This window comes from Salvia miltiorrhiza, chromosome 8 (genome assembly GCF_028751815.1).
Source record: "Salvia miltiorrhiza cultivar Shanhuang (shh) chromosome 8, IMPLAD_Smil_shh, whole genome shotgun sequence".
Classification (NCBI taxonomy): Eukaryota; Viridiplantae; Streptophyta; class Magnoliopsida; order Lamiales; family Lamiaceae; genus Salvia; species Salvia miltiorrhiza.
The window spans coordinates 47,110,006-47,131,065 of record NC_080394.1 but is presented as its reverse complement, the minus strand read 5'-3'; the positions used below and the strand labels follow the sequence as shown (position 1 = coordinate 47,131,065).

The 21,060-nt window shown below is 38.0% G+C and overlaps 1 protein-coding gene, 2 long non-coding RNA genes and 1 other non-coding gene across 7 annotated transcripts; 1 reads left to right on the top strand and 3 right to left on the bottom strand.

Moving 5' to 3' along the window:
- Nucleotides 1–434: 434 nt before the first annotated feature.
- On the bottom strand, nucleotides 435–1,495 carry LOC130996856 (uncharacterized). The gene is made up of 2 exons (XR_009092848.1): nucleotides 1,206–1,495; nucleotides 435–610 (listed from the first exon to the last, which is right to left on the bottom strand). It is a non-coding gene; the product is annotated as an uncharacterized LOC130996856 (long non-coding RNA).
- Nucleotides 1,496–9,158: 7,663 nt separating this feature from the next.
- LOC130996855 (uncharacterized) lies at nucleotides 9,159–10,028 on the bottom strand. The gene is made up of 2 exons (XR_009092847.1): nucleotides 9,959–10,028; nucleotides 9,159–9,359 (listed from the first exon to the last, which is right to left on the bottom strand). It is a non-coding gene; the product is annotated as an uncharacterized LOC130996855 (long non-coding RNA).
- Nucleotides 10,029–12,422: 2,394 nt separating this feature from the next.
- On the bottom strand, nucleotides 12,423–12,529 carry LOC131002105 (small nucleolar RNA R71). Its single transcript, XR_009094181.1, has one exon. It is a non-coding gene; the product is annotated as a small nucleolar RNA R71 (small nucleolar RNA).
- A 4,939-nt stretch (nucleotides 12,530–17,468) lies between these two features.
- On the top strand, nucleotides 17,469–19,348 carry LOC130996854 (uncharacterized). Of its 4 annotated transcripts, none has more exons than XM_057922122.1 (4): nucleotides 17,469–17,512; nucleotides 17,823–17,933; nucleotides 18,575–18,706; nucleotides 18,835–19,348. In XM_057922122.1, exons 1-4 carry the CDS (start codon nucleotides 17,504–17,506, stop codon nucleotides 18,874–18,876), a joined length of 294 nt encoding a protein of 97 aa, XP_057778105.1. In that variant the 5' UTR covers nucleotides 17,469–17,503; the 3' UTR covers nucleotides 18,877–19,348. The 4 variants fall into 4 exon arrangements, with proteins under 4 accessions (XP_057778105.1, XP_057778106.1, XP_057778102.1 ...); XM_057922123.1 differs by having other exon boundaries at nucleotides 18,599–18,706; nucleotides 18,872–19,318; XM_057922119.1 differs by having other exon boundaries at nucleotides 18,872–19,199.
- The last annotated feature ends 1,712 nt before the right edge of the window (nucleotides 19,349–21,060 follow it).

The following is a 21,060-nucleotide window of genomic DNA, read 5'->3' as shown; positions in this document are numbered from 1 at the left end:
TCACTTCCGAGTTCACCGTTCTCATTCAAATAATTATCTAGAATTATTTGAATACTCAAACTCAAATACGGATATAAAATCCCACATCATTCTCACATCATCAAAAGAACATCTCAACATTTTTAAAATATAACAACAAAACTTCATATAACTCTTCATCTCTTTACAAAGTAAATCAAACAAGGGATCTAAACCCTAATTACTCAAATTCAATCAATTAAACACGTCATCAAAAGCCCGGGTATTACAACTAATCATCTAAATGAACAAGGGAAAATCCTTGTGAAAATCCGAATAAAAGGGATAACGAACGGGCTTAGCCCATTTGGATGAAGAAAGACAGGTATTCAAGTGATACAAATCAATCAACAAATATAACAACTTCAGGATCACAAGTTTAGTGTCATGCTTCAAATAACCAACAATCACTTATCAAAATATTTGAGAGTTAATAGTCTAGGTTCAACAAAAGATATTGTTTTTAGAATCACAACATAATAGGTCTTAAGTTAAGGAACAAAAGACAGATACTGGCTAGTTCTGCAGCGGAAATTAAAATAAGGAGTTGAACTCTAGCCTCAGCTCTGCCCCGTCATCACCAGCCATTAACCTGAAAACATTTGAAAGTAATTTTGGGCTAAGTACTAATGTACTTAGTGGGCTGCAACTTTTAAAGCATTTCATAATCTGAAGAACAGTTTATCCAATCTTACTGACATGACATAGAAGGTTTTAAAGAGAAATAACTTCTATGCATGTTAAAACATTTTCATATATATATATACTTAATTATTTTGCGCGCGTTTGCACACTCCATTCTGTTACTCGCTATGATCCCGGACCTCTAGCCACCGACGGATCTCTGTCTCCCGCTGACTTGAACTGAGGTCGTAACCCAGCCAAGTATAATAAACCTCGGAAATTAATCCAGACAGGCCTATCATTACTATGCTCCGGAACACATCCCGTCGAGCACCCTTATAACGCCTCTGGTTAGTGCCCGATGGAGATCAACCCACCGAGTCAGCTAACAAGTGTACACAATTCTCAAACAACGTGTTAGGTCATAAGAGAACCTCAATTGATTAACTGTACGAGCATTAAACATGATAGAGTGCACAAAAATATTTTATTGGATAAACAGTTTATATTACACGAATATTTAAGTTCAATAGCTAAATCATACATTTGAAAAATAAGCCCACCTGTCTAGGCAAAGCCTGTCGTTTAACTTTATTTCTGAATCGGAATAGCAGTGCTAATCCTCCTGATGCTCAAAGCCTACAAGAAATCTATTCTCAATAGGTCTCCTTGAATTCTAATCTTAAGTCATGGTGTAGTGCTTAATATTCTATGATTCACTTAGCCGGGTTTTCAAAATTTAATGAATAAATAATTGAAAACATTTCTCTTGAGTTAAGAACACCAACAATATTCTTACTCATCTTTCTTTAATAATTGGAATTATAATAAAACCAATTAAATCATAAATATTCTTATTGCAAAATATAATGCAAATCATGTCATGCTTAGCATATAATAAGTAATTACTTAAAATATGCACATAATAATAATTTAATATTATTATAAAAATTTAAAATAATTAATCAAACTTAATAAGTCTAATTAATTAAATTGTGTAGTCCATTTTAAAATAAAGAAACTGCACAGCCCAATTAAATAAATTAGTAAAGGCCCAACAGATTTAATAATTAAAAGCCCAGCTGAAACAAAAATAAATAAAATTCTCGGCCCAAATACTCAGCCCAATTCGAAATTTCAAGCAAAGAAAATCGGCCCAACTCTCAATTAAAATCAACCCAATTCACAAGCCCACTGAAAATTAAATCAAAAACCCAGCCCATTAAAAATCGGCCCAAACTTTAACCAAGCCCTAATCCACACTTATCCCCCTTTTCTTCCCCCCCCTTCAGCCGCTCACACACACACGCCTCTCTTGCCTCTCTCTTCTCTCCCTCTTCACGCCAAACCCGCCCCTTCTCTCCCCCGAATCTCCTCCGGCGGACAACGGCAGCCACCGCCGAATACGCCGCCACCCTTGACTCTCCTCTCCCTCAACTGCTCCATCTTGCCCTCGACTGCTCCATCTTGCCCGGCGACGAGCGCCGCCCGGAACTTCTCCCTCGTCTCCTGTCACTCCCGCCGCCGCAGCTACGCCGCCTGTTCCTACCCGACACCACCATCACCTTCTCCTTCTTCAGCCGACAGCGTGGCCTGCCCTCGCTGCCCCGAGACAGAGAGCAGCGGTTGGTCGGACCGCCTGCCACCATCCCAGAGCCGGCGCTGCTGTTGCTGTACATCTTCTCCATCGCCGGCTGCCATCCCAGCCTCTCTCCGCCGCCGCGGCTCGGCCACCAACGAAGGACCACCCACCTCATCTCCCTCTGTACCCCCCTGTTCTCTCTCCTCCTTGGCAACGACGGAACGCCGCTGCCTCCCTCGGTCTCTCTCTCTCGACCTTCCGGCGACTGCAGCAGCGGTAAGCCGCCTCGCCGTTCTCCCTCACTGAACTCCGGCTGCCACGACCAGCAGCTGGTCGCCGCCGTCCACCCCAAGACTCACGCACACACACATCACACCAAGTTTGTTTTTGGTTGAAATCGCAATAGTTCGTTTAAAAAAAATATGAACTTTATGATCTGCCATTATGTATATATATATATATATATATATATATATATGTATCATGTATGTATTTCTGTAAATGATGGGGTGAATTTATGAGAATGTTTCTCTGTCTTAGCTCGGTTGAGAGATGAAACCTTGTGAAATGATCTGTGCTTGCTGGTTTTTCTCTTGGTTTAATATTTCAAGTCTTGCTTCTCTTGTCTTTAGTGGAAGAGATTCACTGAAATACATATCATGTTTAAAAGAACAGATGATGAAACATGAAAGAAATGGAGAATTGCCAAGTTCAAAACCTCAAACTTACATGTGTAGTTATCATAACGCTTAGGAAAGAGTTGAGAGCTGCTGAAAATTTTAGAGTTGTTATGTGTGGGTTGTGTCTGCTTGTGAAAGAAGAAAAATGATGAGCTTGTTGTTCTAAAGAATTGAAGAAGGGAAAAGCTCCACGGCTTGTGTGAAAGATTTGGCTGATTTGTTAGGTGTAGTGGAAAACTTGGCTGATTTGCTAAGTGGGATTTGACTGCATAAAAACAAAAATAAATGGAAACAAAAGAGAGTGGACAACTAAAGCAAAAGAAAGTGGAAGCAAATGAAAGTGGATGGCTAAAGCAAAAGAAATTGATTAGATATGAGATGATTTAATAGTCTGCATAATTACATGTATGCTAAAAATAATCATGATATAGGGTGGCTATTAGGAACATAGATAATATATCGGGACTGTAATAAATACTTCAAGGTTTGCTAAATAAATATTTCGTGAAAAATACTTGAATGCTAAATTAAATAAATATGCAATGCATATAAATTCAATAACTAATTTACAAATATTTTTGTAAATCATTTTTGTTGGAATTAAAATAAATTCATTTTCTTTTATCCGGCGTGAATCAACTTAATATCTAAGTTTAAAAATAAATTCTAAATTTAACTCAGGGAAACGGGGTATTACATCCCTCCCTCCTTAAAAAAATTTCGTCCCCGAAATTACATACCTTGATAATCTAGCTGGGGATACTTGTCTTTCATTGAATCTTCAAGTTCCCATGTGGCCTCTTCCATCCCGTGATGGTTCCACTTCACTTTAACGAGAACGATGTTCTTGTTACGTAAAACTTGAACCTTGCGATCAAGTATCTGGACTGGTTTTTCTTCATAACTTAAGTCCTGGGCTAGGACCACTTCATCATGCTTAATCACATGTTTTGGATCAAACACATACTTTCTTAACTGAGAGACATGAAACACATTGTGTACGTCTCCAATACTGGGCGGCAATGCCAACCTATAGGCTACAGGGCCTATCTTATCTAAGATCTCAAAAGGTCCTATAAAACGGGGTCGTAACTTGCCCCTCTTTCCGAAACGTATAACTCCCTTTGAGGGAGAAACTTTGAGGAAAACTCGATCCCCAACATTGAATTCTAACTCCGATCGGCGTTTATCGGCGTAAGACTTTTGTCTATCTTGAGCTTCTTTAATTTTTTGCTTGATGTGATCGACCTTCTCAACCATCTGTTGGACCAGTTCAGGACCTAACAACTTTCTCTCGCCCACTTCATCCCAGTAAAGTGGTGATCGACATTTTCGGCCATACAAAGCCTCATATGGAGCCATTCCAATTGTTGCTTGATAACTGTTGTTATAAGCAAATTCTACAAGAGGTAACAAATCCTCCCAACTTCCACCTTTGTCTGTGACAATCGTTCGCAGCATATCTTCTAGGATCTGAATCGTTCTTTCTGACTGCCCGTCAGTCTGAGGGTGGTACGCTGTGCTGAAATTTAGCTGAGTGCCCATTGCTTCTTGTAAACTTTTCCAGAAACGCGATGTGAATCTGGTGTCACGATCTGATGTGATAGATACAGGTACACCATGAAGGCGTACTATCTCTCTGACATATAACTTTGCAAGTTTCTCCAATCCAAAAGTCATTTGAATTGGCAGAAAGTGCGCTGACTTTGATAATCGGTCCACTATGACCCAAATAGCAGTGTTTCCACGTGCCGACCTCGGTAGGCTCACTACGAAGTCCATGTTAATGTGCTCCCACTTCCACTCAGGGATAGGTAGTGGTTGCAGCATTCCATACGGCCTCTGATGCACGGCCTTCACTTGTTGACAAGCGAGACATCATTCTACAAACAACGCTACATCTCTTTTCATTCCTTTCCACCAGAAAATTTTCTTCAAATCCTGATACATCTTTGTGCTGCCTGGATGTGCAGTGTAAGGAGTATCATGAGCCTCGCTCATAATCTCATTCTTTAATTCTTCTTTGTGTGGCACACACAATCTTTCACCAACCATAAGTGCATTATCCTTTGCTTCAGTGAATCCTTTCGTTTCATTCGTTCTTGCAGCTAGACGCATCTTCTCCAAGAACCAATCTTCTCTTTGTGCTTGCACAATTCTTTCCCTCAAATCAGGTTTAGCTATCAATGCAGCAACACAACCCGATACTGTGTCTGGAGGATGAACAATTTCCAAACTGAGTGAGGCGAAGTCACGGATCAGTTCCTTCTGCTGGGTGATGAAATACCCTAGCTTAGCCTTTGTCTTTCGACTCAGGGCATCAGCTACTACATTCGCTTTTCCTGGATGATAACTGATGGTGCAATCATAATCCTTTACTAATTCGAGCCATCTTCGTTGTCTCATGTTCAAATCCTTTTGCTAGAAGAAGTATTTCAAACTCTTATGATCTGTAAAGATCTCACACTTAACTCCATAGAGGTAGTGTCTCCAAATCTTCAGCGCGTGCACGACGGCTGCTAGTTCTAAATCATGAGTCGGGTACTTCAGCTCATGGGGCTTCAATTGACGAGACGCGTATGCTATCACTTTCTGATTTTGCATCAACACACAACCCAATCCTAGTTTCGAGGCATCAGTATACACCACGAATTCTTTATTCTCTTCTGGTATTGCTAACACTGGTGCAGTAGTCAGCCTAGCCTTAAGCTCCTTAAAACTTTGTTCGCATGCTTCAGACCAAACGTATTTAGTCCCCTTTTTCAAAAGCTGAGTCATTGGCCTAGCCAATTTCGAGAATCCTTCGATGAATCTTCTGTAGTATCCTGCTAGACCGAGGAAACTCCTGATCTCATTGACATTTGATGGTGCCTTCCATTCCTTGACTGCTTCGACCTTGGCGGGGTCTACTTTGATTCCTTCAGTCGACACGATGTGACCGAGAAACATTACTTCTCTCAACCAAAACTCGCATTTGCTGAATTTAGCAAACAATTTCTCATTACGCAGGGTTTCGAGTACGATGCGCAAGTGCTCCTCGTGTTGTTCTTCAGTCTTAGAGTAGATGAGAATGTCGTCAATAAACACTAAGACAAAACTATCGAGATATTGATGGAACACTCGGTTCATCAAATCCATGAAAACGGCTGGGGCATTCGTTAATCCAAAGGGCATCACTGTGAACTCGTAATGTCCGTAACGCGTTCGAAATGCTGTCTTTGGAATGTCTTCTCTTTTCATCTTGAGTTGATGGTAACCAGATCTTAGATCAATCTTGGAGAACACACCGGCTCCTTTCAACTAATCAAACAAGTCGTCTATCCTTGGAAGAGGATATCTATTCTTTATCGTGAGCTTGTTTAATTCTCTAAAATCAATACACATCCTTAGTGAACCATCTTTCTTCTTGACGAATAAGACTGGTGCTCCCCACGGTGACACGCTAGGCTGTATGAAACCTAGATCCAACAGTTCTTGTAGTTGCACTTTCAATTCTTGTAACTCTGGCGGGGCCATTCTGTATGGTGCCTTTGACACTGGTGCTGCCCCGGGTTCTTGATCAATCGTGAATTCTAGTTGTCTGTTCGGTGGCATACCGGGCAATTCTTCGGGAAAAACATCTTTGAATTCTCGCACCACTGGAACTTCTTCGATCGTTTTCTTTACTTCATGTTCTCCTGTCAAACTGACCAGAAAAGCCTGACATTCTCCCGTTCTCATTATCTTTGTGGCCTTCATCGCCGAAATCACTGGTACTCTTCCTCCCATTCTTATGCCATGAAAACTTGCCTTCTCCTTTCCAGTGGATTGGAAAGAGATCTTTCTCTCGCTACACAGTATCGTGGCACCGACTTGAGTAAGCCAGTCCATCCCTAGGATTATGTCAAACTCTATCATAGTGATGACATACAAATCTGCCTTAAATGTTTCAGCACCTACGTTCAGCTCTAAGTTCGAGATAATGTCCTTAGCAGCCAATCTTCTACCACCTGGAGTGCTAACTTCTAAAATTGTCTCAGCCAATTGTGGAGCCAGTTCTAATCTCTTACAAGCAGTATGTGAAATGAAAGAGTGGGACGCTCCAGTATCAAACAAAGCTATAATCGGCACGTCGAAAACATTAATCATACCTGCCAAGTTTCCTTGGTTTCCCGCTGCTTGTTTTTGGTTAAGGGCATAGGCCCTAGCATTCTGTGGCTGTCCCCGTTGTCCTCCAGGACCCTGATTTTGTCGCTGTTGATTTCTGGGGTTTTGCTGTTGAGGTGCTCCTCCGTTCTTCTTCGGACATACTGAAGCATAGTGCCCAGTTTCCCCACATCTATAGCATATATTCATTCCTTTCAGGCATTCCCCTGAATGAGGTCGCTGACACTTTGGGCAGAGTGGTCGTCCCATTGCTTGCGGCTGTTGGTTCTGACGCTGATTCTGATTTTGGTTAGCAACCCATGGTTTCTTCCCATTTCCATTTCCAGGGTTTCCTCCAGTTCCCTCGTTCCACTTTCTTTTTCCTTTACCACCATCTTGAGGTGCTACAAATCCAGACTGTCCCGGAGCTTTCCCTTTTTCTTTTGGTAGCAATGACTCAATGGTAAGAGCCCTGCTCAAAGTTTGTGCGTAGGTGAGACCTCCCTGGCTTGCTAGGGAGATTGATATCTCGTGGCGCAGTCCATTCCTGAATTTTTCTGCACGCTTCTCATCAGTGTCCACCAGCGTCGGAGCATATCTTGATAGCTGATTGAAGGCTCTATCGTACTCAGTAACTGTCCCAGCCCTCTGCTTCAGATTCCAGAACTCATTCTGCTTCTTCTGTCTATAGCATCCCGGTATGTATTTCTCGTATAATTCAGTCTTGAAATCTTCCCAAGTGAAATTTTCCCACTGTTCTTCAGTCATTGTGCGCCTCACCGATTCCCACCAGAAGTCGGCTTCGTCCACCAGTTGATAAGTCGCGCAAGTCACTTTGTCTTCGTCATCGCAACGGATATAACTGAAGATTCTCTCTACTGCTCTAACCCATTTCTCGGCGTCCGTGGGATCGCCCAGGCCATCAAACGTTGGAGGCTTTTCTTTACGAAACTTTTCCTCAGCAGTACGCTCTGGTGCTACTTGAGGGATAGGTTGATCATGGATGAATCCCCTGCCGCGTCCGCGACCACGTCCTCGTCCCCTACCGCGTCCTCTTGGCGCATCTTCCATTCTGATTAACGGACGAAATCAACACAAATGTGAGACTCATTCCGCATGCATACATACATATATATACCCAAGGTATATTGCTTCTATAGTGTAACTCTATGAAAGGCTAACTCTATGTGGAAATTGATCTATCTTGATGGAATACTCAAGTGAATCCTTAATCTTATCTCATTTCTGCTACGTTATAACATATCTATGTTAAACGTTTCTATCTTACCAGTCCTTACTTAAATCGATCAAGCGGAGCTATCACGACTAACATTCCCAAGGCATTCTTGGGTGGTACTCAAACAGTTGTAAGAGTTCTTATTATTCTGATCGTATAGGCAGTGAACCTAAAACGATAACATAACTTTCTCATTCGTTCATTCTCTTTGAAACCTGAAACATGTGGATATTAAATGTCACATGAAGTTTTTCTATTGCCGGAAAGATTCAAAGAATCTAACTCGACCATACATCTGGTATTCGTGAAAGGCTCGATAGTCCTAAACACGACTTTACTTCATCTTATCGTTAAGGGCTCGGGTTGTCCCAAACACGATACTTAGCTGGTTATATGAGTCGGAGACTCAAAATAACAATATGAAAGCGATTAGCAATTCATAACTTATAGCATATGGAAAGCGTTAAGCAATTCACATAGCATCTTTTACTGAAGCGCGCACTTCTTAAACTCTAAAACATTTAATAACTTTGAAACTTTTAAATCGTACCTTTTTCTTGCGGCAGTGTGACGGCGAGCTGAGGTTCAACAACTTTCTTAGAAGTCTAGAGGTACTATTCTAGACTCGACATTTAAAAACTTATGGTTATCAGAAACATGAAAGAAAACTCATGCTCTGATACCATTCTATCACACCCCAATTCTTGAAGGAATAACTATAACTGGGGTACAACTAATCATCTAAATGAACAAGGGAAAATCCTTGTGAAAATCCGAATAAAAGGGATAACGAACGGGCTTAGCCCATTTGGATGAAGAAAGACAGGTATTCAAGTGATACAAATCAATCAACAAATATAACAACTTCAGGATCACAAGTTTAGTGTCATGCTTCAGATAACCAACAATCACTGATCAAAATATTTGAGAGTTAATAGTCTAGGTTCAACAAAAGATATTGTTTTTAGAATCACAACATAATAGGTCTTAAGTTAAGGAACAAAAGACAGATACTGGCTAGTTCTGCAGCGGAAATTAAAATAAGGAGTTGAACTCTAGCCTCAGCTCTGCCCCGTCATCACCAGCCATTAACCTGAAAACATTTGAAAGTAATTTTGGGCTAAGTACTAATATACTTAGTGGGCTGCAACTTTTAAAGCATTTCATAATCTGAAGAACAGTTTATCCAATCTTACTGACATGACATAGAAGGTTTTAAAGAGAAATAACTTCTATGCATGTTAAAACATTTTCATATATATATATATATACTTAATTATTTTGCGCGCGTTTGCACACTCCATTCTGTTACTCGCTATGATCCCGGACCTCTAGCCACCGACGGATCTCTGTCTCCCGCTGACTTGAACTGAGGTCGTAACCCAGCCAAGTATAATAAACCTCGGAAATTAATCCAGACAGGCCTATCATTACTATGCTCCGGAACACATCCCGTCGAGCACCCTTATAACGCCTCTGGTTAGTGCCCGATGGAGATCAACCCACCGAGTCAGCTAACAAGTGTACACAATTCTCAAACAACGTGTTAGGTCATAAGAGAACCTCAATTGATTAACTGTACGAGCACTAAACATGATAGAGTGCACAAAAATATTTTATTGGATAAACAGTTTATATTACACGAATATTTAAGCTCAATAGCTAAATCATACATTTGAAAAATAAGCCCACCTGTCTAGGCAAAGCCTGTCGTTTAACTTTATTTCTGAATCGGAATAGCAGTGCTAATCCTCCTGATGCTTAAAGCCTACAAGAAATCTATTCTCAATAGGTCTCCTTGAATTCTAATCTTAAGTCATGGTGTAGTGCTTAATATTCTATGATTCACTTAGCCGGGTTTTCAAAATATAATGAATAAATAATTGAAAACATTTCTCTTGAGTTAAGAACACCAACAATATTCTTACTCATCTTTCTTTAATAATTGGAATTATAATAAAACCAATTAAATCATAAATATTCTTATTGCAAAATATAATGCAAATCATGTCATGCTTAGCATATAATAAGTAATTACTTAAAATATGCACATAATAATAATTTAATATTATTATAAAAATTTAAAATAATTAATCAAACTTAATAAGTCTAATTAATTAAATTGTGTAGTCCATTTTAAAATAAAGAAACTGCACAGCCCAATTAAATAAATTAGTAAAGGCCCAACAGATTTAATAATTAAAAGCCCAGCTGAAACAAAAATAAATAAAATTCTCGGCCCAAATACTCAGCCCAATTCGAAATTTCAAGCAAAGAAAATCGGCCCAACTCTCAATTAAAATCAACCCAATTCACAAGCCCACTGAAAATTAAATCAAAAACCCAGCCCATTAAAAATCGGCCCAAACTCTAACCAAGCCCTAATCCACACTTATCCCCCTTTTCTTCCCCCCCCTTCAGCCGCTCACACACACACGCCTCTCTTGCCTCTCTCTTCTCTCCCTCTTCACGCCAAACCCGCCCCTTCTCTCCCCCGAATCTCCTCCGGCGGACAACGGCAGCCACCGCCGAATACGCCGCCACCCTTGACTCTCCTCTCCCTCAACTGCTCCATCTTGCCCTCGACTGCTCCATCTTGCCCGGCGACGAGCGCCGCCCGGAACTTCTCCCTCGTCTCCTGTCACTCCCGCCGCCGCAGCTACGCCGCCTGTTCCTACCCGACACCACCATCACCTTCTCCTTCTTCAGCCGACAGCGTGGCCGCCCTCGCTGCCCCGAGACAGAGAGCAGCGGTTGGTCGGACCGCCTGCCACCATCCCAGAGCCGGCGCTGCTGTTGCTGTACATCTTCTCCATCGCCGGCTGCCATCCCAGCCTCTCTCCGCCGCCGCGGCTCGGCCACCAACGAAGGACCACCCACCTCATCTCCCTCTGTACCCCCCTGTTCTCTCTCCTCCTTGGCAACGACGGAACGCCGCTGCCTCCCTCGGTCTCTCTCTCTCGACCTTCCGGCGACTGCAGCAGCGGTAAGCCGCCTCGCCGTTCTCCCTCACTGAACTCCGGCTGCCACGACCAGCAGCTGGTCGCCGCCGTCCACCCCAAGACTCACGCACACACACATCACACCAAGTTTGTTTTTGGTTGAAATCGCAATAGTTCGTTTAAAAAAAATATGAACTTTATGATCTGCCATTATGTATATATATATATATATATATATATATATATATGTATCATGTATGTATTTCTGTAAATGATGGGGTGAATTTATGAGAATGTTTCTCTGTCTTAGCTCGGTTGAGAGATGAAACCTTGTGAAATGATCTGTGCTTGCTGGTTTTTCTCTTGGTTTAATATTCAAGTCTTGCTTCTCTTGTCTTTAGTGGAAGAGATTCACTGAAATATATATCATGTTTAAAAGAACAAATGATGAAACATGAAAGAAATGGAGAATTGCCAAGTTCAAAACCTCAAACTTACATGTGTAGTTATCATAACGCTTAGGAAAGAGTTGAGAGCTGCTGAAAATTTTAGAGTTGTTATGTGTGGGTTGTGTCTGCTTGTGAAAGAAGAAAAATGATGAGCTTGTTGTTCTAAAGAATTGAAGAAGGGAAAAGCTCCACGGCTTGTGTGAAAGATTTGGCTGATTTGTTAGGTGTAGTGGAAAACTTGGCTGATTTGCTAAGTGGGATTTGACTGCATAAAAACAAAAATAAATGGAAACAAAAGAGAGTGGACAACTAAAGCAAAAGAAAGTGGAAGCAAATGAAAGTGGATGGCTAAAGCAAAAGAAATTGATTAGATATGAGATGATTTAATAGTCTGCATAATTACATGTATGCTAAAAATAATCATGATATAGGATGGCTATTAGGAACATAGATAATATATCGGGACTGTAATAAATACTTCAAGGTTTGCTAAATAAATATTTCGTGAAAAATACTTGAATGCTAAATTAAATAAATATGCAATGCATATAAATTCAATAACTAATTTACAAATATTTTTGTAAATCATTTTTGTTGGAATTAAAATAAATTCATTTTCTTTTATCCGGCGTGAATCAACTTAATATCTAAGTTCAAAAATAAATTCTAAATTTAACTCAGGGAAACGGGGTATTACATATTACTGGATGGGAGGATTTGTGTAGAGCTTTCCTGGCAAAATACTTTCCTGCTTCTAAAGCTCAGAAAATCATTGCGGAGATTTCTCACTTTTCCCAGCTAGGAGATGAGACCATTCATGATGCCTGGGAAAGATTTCGTGAGCTGCTCAGGAACTGTCCACAACATGGTTTCACGGAGGATCAGCAAATCATTCACTTTTATAATGGTTTGACTGGTCTAACAAAAAGTATGGTGGATGCTACTGCAGGTGGATGTCTTCTCCATAGAAATACAAGGGAGGCTTATCGTGTGATAGAAGAGATGGCGTCCAATAGTTATCAATGGCCGAATGACAGAAATTCTACGAGAAGAATTGCAGCTGTGCATGAGGAGAGAGATGATTTTAAGGAGAAATATGAAGCTCTTCAAAAGCAGTATGAGTTGGAGAGAAAATTCCTCAGCAGCCGAGTTTATCTGATGTGTCACAGTTTGATGATGCTAATTATGTCCAGCAGCAGTACCAATTCAATAGACCAAACCATCAGGGCGGAAATCCACCGTATCATCCTAATAATAGGAATCATCCAAATTTTTCCTATTCAAATCCCAACAGTGTTGTGCAGCCTCCACCTGGGTTTTCTGTGTCTAGTGGAGGAGTAATCAATGAGCCAAAGAAAGATTCAATGGAGGAAATGATGAAGCAAGTATTGGTGAAGGTCACTGGGATGGAGACAAATTCGGCAAACATGGGGACCAAAATCTCCAACATGGAGCAAAACTTTTCAGCGTTGTCTAAGCAAGTGCAGATGTTGGAGATTCAAGTTGGTCAGATGGCTAACCAAGCAGCTGCACAGCACAAGCCAGGCCAATTTCCTAGCAACACTCAGTTCAATCCGAAGAGCCAACATCAACAATTTCAGCAAAATCAGCAATGTCATTCCATACGGGTGGTTGATACTACAGTTGAGGATGCAGAGCAGCGGGATCATACTGAGCAGAGGAATGACAAGGGAAAAGGCAAAGTAGTGGAGGACGACGATGATGACTTGGAGGAGCTTGCAGCGAAACAGACGCCTCCCCCTAAAAAGGATTCGAGCTCTTCTGCTGTTAAGGAGCCGGGTCCAACTCTTACGTTTCTCAGGCCAGAGTACAAGCCTGTAGCACCCTTCCCGAATAGCCTAGCAAAGCCGAAGATGGATCAGAAGTTAGCCAAGTTTATGGAGATGTTTTCAAAGCTTCACATCAACATTCCTTTACTTGATGCTTTGAGGGATATTCCAGGCTATGCCAAGTTCCTCAAGGACGCAGTCTCCAACAAGCGGAAGTTGGGGAAATATGAGACGATCAATCTTTCCGAGGAATGCAGTGCAGTGCTACAAAGGAAGCTACCATTGAAGCAGAAGGACCCTGGCAGCTTTACTATAGCTTGTGAGATTGGAGGGCAGAATTTCTCACGTGTTCTTTGTGATTCAGGGGCAAGCATCAATTTAATGCCTCTCTCAATTTTCAACCGATTGGTGATTGGAGATATCAAGCCTACCTCTATTGCATTGCAGATGGTAGATCGTTCCATCACATATCCCAAGGGAATTGTGGAGGATGTCCTAGTGCAGGTGGAACAATTTATTTTCCCTGCAGATTTCGTAGTGTTGGACATACCGGAGGACAAAAATACTCCATTGATCTTGGGGCGGCCGTTTCTAGCTACGAGCCGTACATTGATAGACGTGCAAGAGGGAGATCTGACTTTTCGCGTCAACGATGAAAAGATGACATTGAGAGCCTATGGGGAAACTGTGATTTGCAAGAAACCTCCACCAAAGGAAGTTCCCCAGAATGAAATGATTAATTTGGCTGACAGTTTTCTAGCAAATTCGGAGGATGAAGAGGTTGAGAAAAATAAGCTGCCCAAGTACGAAGCCAAGAAAAAGACTCCAAAACCAAAAGAAGTGCTGACTTTTGAGAAGTGTTTGTTTTTGGAGTATGATGAGGGGTCTTTGAAAACCCATACCCCCAAGAAGAAGAAAGTGAAATTCCGGATTTTTCGGAACAAGAATGAGAAGGGGGCAATGCTTGTGGAGGATGTCCGAGCTAAGAGAAGTGTCTTGGTGGAGAGGGCACCAAAGAGTAGAAAAGCTTTCCAATGGTTAGAGTGCTGTTTCCGACCTCCATGAGTTTTTGAGGTATCGTCGAGCTCTAGACGTTAAATTAAGCACTTGTTGGGAGGTAACCCAATAGTTTCTTTGTTTTGTTTTCCTTTCGTTTAGTTTCTTTTTGTTTCTTTGTTTTCTTTGTTTTCTTTGTTTTCTTTGTTTTTAGGTTTTTAGTGCAGCGTTGAGCTTGGAAGATGCGGGAACTCGCGCTTGGTTCATACCACCACCATGGAGCATGTTTTTTCTGTGAGTAGTGACACACATATCATCATCCCTCCAAACTTATTTTCGAACTTATGTTCTGTAATAAGTTTGGGGGAGGGGGGTGAGAGTAGATATGTGTATCACTTTTATCTTTTTGTTAGCTTTATTATTTTATCCTGCTTGGTTGGTGGTGTGTGTTTTTGTTTTGAGATGTTTATTGCTCCATTAGATTTCTGGTAAGATGCCAATGATGATTTCTGTGGAAAAAAAAATTGGAATTTGATTTTCTTTGATGATTTGAGCATAATTGGAACTAATTTGCATAATTCTAGAGTGATTTTGACCTTGACTTTTGGACGTTGAATAAACCTGTGAGATTTTGAGCCATAACTGTTTATCATACACAGTTTATTCTTTATTGTGCGTTTTGTCATGCATGTGGTGATCTTCTAGAACTTGCCATGGTTTCTGTGTCGAGGTTGCTGTTGTGCCCAGGATTATGAGATGATTTTAGGCCATCTTTTGTTAGCCACAATTTATCCCAAACACTGTCCTTGAAAAAATTATCCTTTGTTATCCATTTTGAGCCTAATTAGCTTTTATTCTTTAGCCGGATGATAGGGGGTGATGAAGTATATGGGGATCTTTGTGTGGTGAATATGCATAGTGGGTTGTGAAAAAGAAGGGATGATATTGTGCTACTATTTACTCTTATAAGCTCTAGAAAAGTACTGAAAAAAAGAGAAAAAAAAAGAAAAGAAAAAGAAAGAAAAGAAAAGTGTGAAGTCGAGTGTATATTGAGAAATTTGTTAGAAAATCGACTTTGTTTGTTGGAAATAAATGGAGAGCATAAAAGAGTGTTTAGTTCTGTTTTATGATGATTAAATCCCTTGAGTTGTGTTGTTTATGGTGACATAGTTGGGTGGAAGATGGAATTTATTCCATGCTTGATAAGTAAAGTCATAAGGTTGGTGTTCACGAATTTATTGAGTCACTTAGCATATATTTCCCTACCTTAACCAATGTCCCTACATTATAACCAAAAACAAAGACCTTTCTGATCTTAGTTCTGGCACACTTTTAGCGATGGAGATTGTAGACGATTGGCAAGCCTATGGTAAGTGATCTATATTGTATTGAATTCGATGAGAGCATACACGTCCTATATATTTCATCAAATTGAGAGTTGAGTGATACACATACCTTGTGAGATTCAATTGTTTGGAATGTCAAGGTTGATTTTGCTATAGGTTGTGTTTATTGGTGAATTTTGTGCTTAATTATTGAGGATTTGAGAATTCTATTATTCTTTATCTTTCGGAGGCATCGATGAGCTAGATTTCTTACCCATTCGTGTTATTGATTGTGTTCTTCTCATTTTTCGAGGATGAATAATGACTTAAGTTTGGGGGAGTTGATAACACTCATGTTTCCATGGTTTTTAATGTTCTTATGATGTTAATTTTATAGGAAATTGAGTATTTGATGATTGTTTTGTGCTTAAATTGCTTTATATTGTGAAATATGTTACTTGCTCGTACTTTGATGAATTTTACAGAAATATGAAGTTCGAATTTGGACTGTTGATCTTAATGAAAGTTGTAGTTCGTCTCGATACGAGTTCGTAGGCGCAAACGGTTCGCAAATCCGAGTTTGGACAAGAAAGATATGGCCAGAACAAGAAAGTCGCGCGCAGCAGTGAATAGTGCCCGACGGGAATTTCCGAATTTTCGGGATTTTCGGATTTTATCAGTATTTTCGAGTTCTACACTGTATTTATCTCCTGTGCCTATATATAGGTCCTTTCCCTGACCTATTAGACATATTAGACACATCTTTTTACATCTCTTTACCTCTCTTTATTTCTTTTCTTCTTCTTTTTATTTTTAGACTTAGAATTTTATTGCTTTCATACATTAGCTTTATTTTTCCTGCAAGATTTCAGCTGTCATTCAACATTCATTCCGGGTTTTATTTAATTCAGTTTTTATTATTGCTTTCTTTTGGGTTTTATTTAATTCAGTTTTTATTATTGCTTTCTTTTTAATTATGTTTATGTTTTATTTCAGCATGTCTGGCTAGTTCCCTTTAGCTGATTCTAGGGTTTGTAAATAGTTGATTGAATTTATGTGATTTATTTGTTAATACCTTTGTGTCTTCCAGTTTATGATTCATAATTCCTGGTGCTTGAATTCTTGTGAATTATCTGATCAATAGTTTGCATGTTTAGCTATTCGGTTTGAGACCTAGCGGAGATAACTGTTTAGCGGATTCAGGAATGTATGATATGATTTTAACCTTGAGACCTAGCGGAGATAGGTGGATCATAGGGAGCTATTCTTAGGAGCTATTGGGAGTTAGTAGATTTTCTTGAGACCTAACGGAGATAGATAATTTACTAATCTACGATCGTTGCTGCTCTAGCGAGAGTAATTGATTAATTAAGTGATCTCTCATCATAACTGGATTAAACTGGTACATAGGATTAATAGATTTATTATGTGGATTTAGTTAATGAATTTACTACCCTAGGATCAGTTGTCTTTTAATATTCGAATTTTCCTACGTCTTTTTAATTATTGTTAATTGCGTTTTAGTTTAAAGTTAATTAAACCTTCCTTCTTTCGTTTGCCTGAATATTACTAGAGTGTAATTAGGATTACTTAGAGTGATTCGTCATAATAGTCCCTGTGGATACGATACTCGGTTACTTAATTTGTGCTACAATTGCACCGTGTTAGTTGCGGTAATTTGTTGCTAATAATTTAGTGATCATCTGTCAGACCAACTGTGGAGATGTTAGTCTGAATGTGCTTGGTGCGTTCTTACAAATTTCAGCTTCTGTACTATCTCTTAATTGATTCTTATTTTCTTCTGTCAATAGTTTCATTTGGTTCATGCCATGGAATTTTCTTCTTTTGTCTTAGAATTATTTATCCATTCATTTATCTTGGACTTTTGATCTGCAAAAGACTTTTTAGTGAGTGCGGCCTCCTCGATTTTTCTTCATTATTTTACTTTTTTGTGATGAATAGATATAATCTACATTTGTAAAGATCAACTCAATATAAGGATGCTGATAAGGTTGCAGCTTTATAATCTATTTTTCCTACATTTGATTGTGTAGCATTTATTAGAGAAGGTGGCTAGCCTGATTTTCACATTCAGTGTGCGCATTACTTTCCATCATCATCGTCATCACTCTCGATTCGTCAATTTACAGAGGGCTCTTATTCAGGTATCTTCCTATTGAAATTAAGTTGATTGTTTTCTATTTATGTTGAGATAAAATAAGCTGCAGGATTTGACTTTAGCATATATCACTATAGGCTCTGCTAATTTAGATTTGTCATGGTCATTGAATTACAATCTGACAGTAGTTGGTTTATTTTGCTTGCCCCATTTTTGCCTTTTGAACAATTTGAGGTATGAAAAATATGGTTGCTCCCTTTCTTAACAAGAATAGAAATAATGTTCTATTCCATACCTATAATTTGGTTGGTTGTAGTTTTATATTTCAATTATTTTGGTCGATTGTAGTTTACAATTGTTTTTAGTGATTTATTTGATAATCTTGCTGAAGATTTTAATAATGCTTCTTTGTGCTTCACGAATATGTTAGATAATATTGGTGTTAAATGCTTCTTTTTGTGCTTAATTTTAATTACTTAATCGTTAATTTACCAACTTTGGGAAAAAATAATTTGTTATAATTTCATAAAGGAGTTTGCTAATAAATACTTCTTTATGTGATTTATTTTAATTAGTTGATGCATAGATTTATATGTAATTTGATTTAATTTACAAGGTTTGTCTTGCTTTCATGAATCTGTGTCACTTGAATATTATTATAGTTAATCGAATGATTATGTTATTAAGAAGGCTTTACACAAATGTGAGAAGATTTTAGCCGAGTTGAAGCTGGAGCTGTGCGGCACTAGCACTGCTGCCTGTGATCAGTACTCTGAAGTGGAGTTGCGGTCTGCTGCTGCTGCTCGAATTGTCACTCAGGTACTGATGATGGAGTTCTTGATTTTGCAATTTAATGTAGTGGAGTTGTGGAGATTTAATTTTTTACATTCCTGTTATTTCTGTTATGTATTCTGATATATTCGAACAGTTTTGTTGCATGGATGCAGAATGAGAGTTTGAGCTATTTAAATTTTTTCAATGCAGGATGACGTGAACGAATATGCGGCACTGGGGAGGATTTTCATCCTACATTAAAGCCATTTCAGCTATGATTGGAATAAATTTTCTTGTGTTTTTGGTAATTCAAGTTCTTTCTCTTTTCTCTATTTTTTCTGCTAACAACCTATTTTTTCTTATGTAACAATCGATTTTTTTATTCTTTTTTACTAAGCTTCTCACACTCTTTCTTTTACTTTTTTATTAATTTATTAATTTTTACTAGCAAGAATACAACAATGTACAACACTGGAAAATAGTTACAGAATTTGCTATGTATTTTTCTTTGTATTTTTCAATCTTAAAATGGTCTTTCTTATATTTATGTGGTGTGATTTTAGCTTTTGTCATATATCTCAGAAATATCTCAAGTTTGGTGTTTCTTATATTTAGATCCTTAGTTTTATAAACTTTGTAAATTTTGGAGAGTTATGTGGTTGCTGAAGACTTTGGAAAATGTCATCATTAAGCTTTTTTTGAGAACAAATGTCTTGAGGATCTCTATAACAAAGGCTGAATATTTAAATATGATATGTATTGTCTAGGATGTAAGTTACAGTTTTAGTAAAAAGTTGTTTCAGTTGGAGTTTTAGCAATGAAAAACTATTATTTTCTGCAAATTAGAAATATCGATCCATATCTATCTTTTAGGTCTGAAAGAAAAATTATCTAAATATAGGTATTTGAGTTTCTATTTGATAATAATATCTCAAGAGCAAATACTAATTATGATCAACTATGTACTCATACTTCCTTAAAATAGATTAAACATTTTAGTGGTATTTGAGTATCTATTTGATAATAATATTGCAGAGCCAAGTACTAATTATGATCAAATATGTCCTCATACTTAAATAAATTTAACATTTTAGTGTAATTTGATTAGGTGATTCATGCCACCATAATGTTGATAATAAATTGCATCAAAAAATAACATTTATTTTGTCGTATAAATATATAAGGATTTTAATGAATATTGGGAAAAATATGAAGTCAATGAATATTTCTATTTAGAGAATATACAAAAATTATAACTCTAATATTTTAAATGTGAATGCGTGTGTGTTAGCGCGTATTCATAATTTTGTATTTAGATAGGTTAGGTAGATAACTAATCTTATTTTTTCTATATTATTTAGCTTTATTTTATTTTATTTTATTACAAGAGGGTATCCATTGCGATTTAGATTTGTAATGTTTATAAAATTCACACACCGAGTTTTACAAATATTTATGGGAAATGAATAGTGCAATATGATAATAATAGTCTGATTAATTACATACATAAGCTTACAAGGAAAATATGAAAACAAAGTAACAAACCAAATTCAAATTTGTATTTATATTTATAATAAGATAAAAAAGGAAACCTACGGCAGCATCAGACATAGTACATGAGTTGCAGGCAGCCTTTTCACAAACATAGCGGTAGCCGTCTTTCTGTTCTCACTTCACCCCAATCTACTAATTATAAAGATATCAATCCTTAATTAACCTAATTACAATAATAAGTCGCTCAATTTTTTACATTTCCTGTTAATAAATTAATTTTGTTCTAAATATATTTTCTATTTCGAAAACCTATAGCAAAATAATGCATAATTTATATATTTTACCCTTCTACTAATATTGATATTTTTATATGTTTGAATTTTCAATATAATAATTATAAGTAGAAAAAAAGAATGATCATTTATATATATATATATATATATATATATTTCGACGGGTTGGAAGATTTTAAAAAGGCAAAGGGACCGTTCGCTATCATAAATTAGTTTCAATATAGTTATTGACTTTAAATCCAATATAAATTGTAAAGAAGTTAATTAATAATGTGATAATGTATTAAAATTATTTTCCTAACTATCATTTGCAGAGATGAATTCAAATGGGATATAGCGTCGAAGTTCAGGGTGTAGCTGAAGAATTTTAATCGTTATTATGACATTAATGTGATAGAATAGAAATATAGGCCCAGTTTGAGGATTTAGGGTTTAGAGTGCAACTGAAATATTGGAGAGAGAAAATCGAAAAAAGATGAATTATAATGAAATAAAATGAAAAAAAAAATCATAATTGAGTTATTTTATAATAATGAGTATTACTTATAAGAAAATAAGAAAAAAAAAACATGACGTAGAGGAACTTATTATTTTTTTAAGCTTATAACTTGC

Coding starts and splice junctions, on each gene's coding strand:
- LOC130996854 (XM_057922119.1), top strand. Junction 17,934..18,574: donor TACAGAGGGCTCTTATTCAG/GTATCTTCCTAT, acceptor TATGTTATTAAG/AAGGCTTTACACAAATGTGA. Junction 18,707..18,871: donor CTGCTCGAATTGTCACTCAG/GTACTGATGATG, acceptor TTTTCAATGCAG/GATGACGTGAACGAATATGC.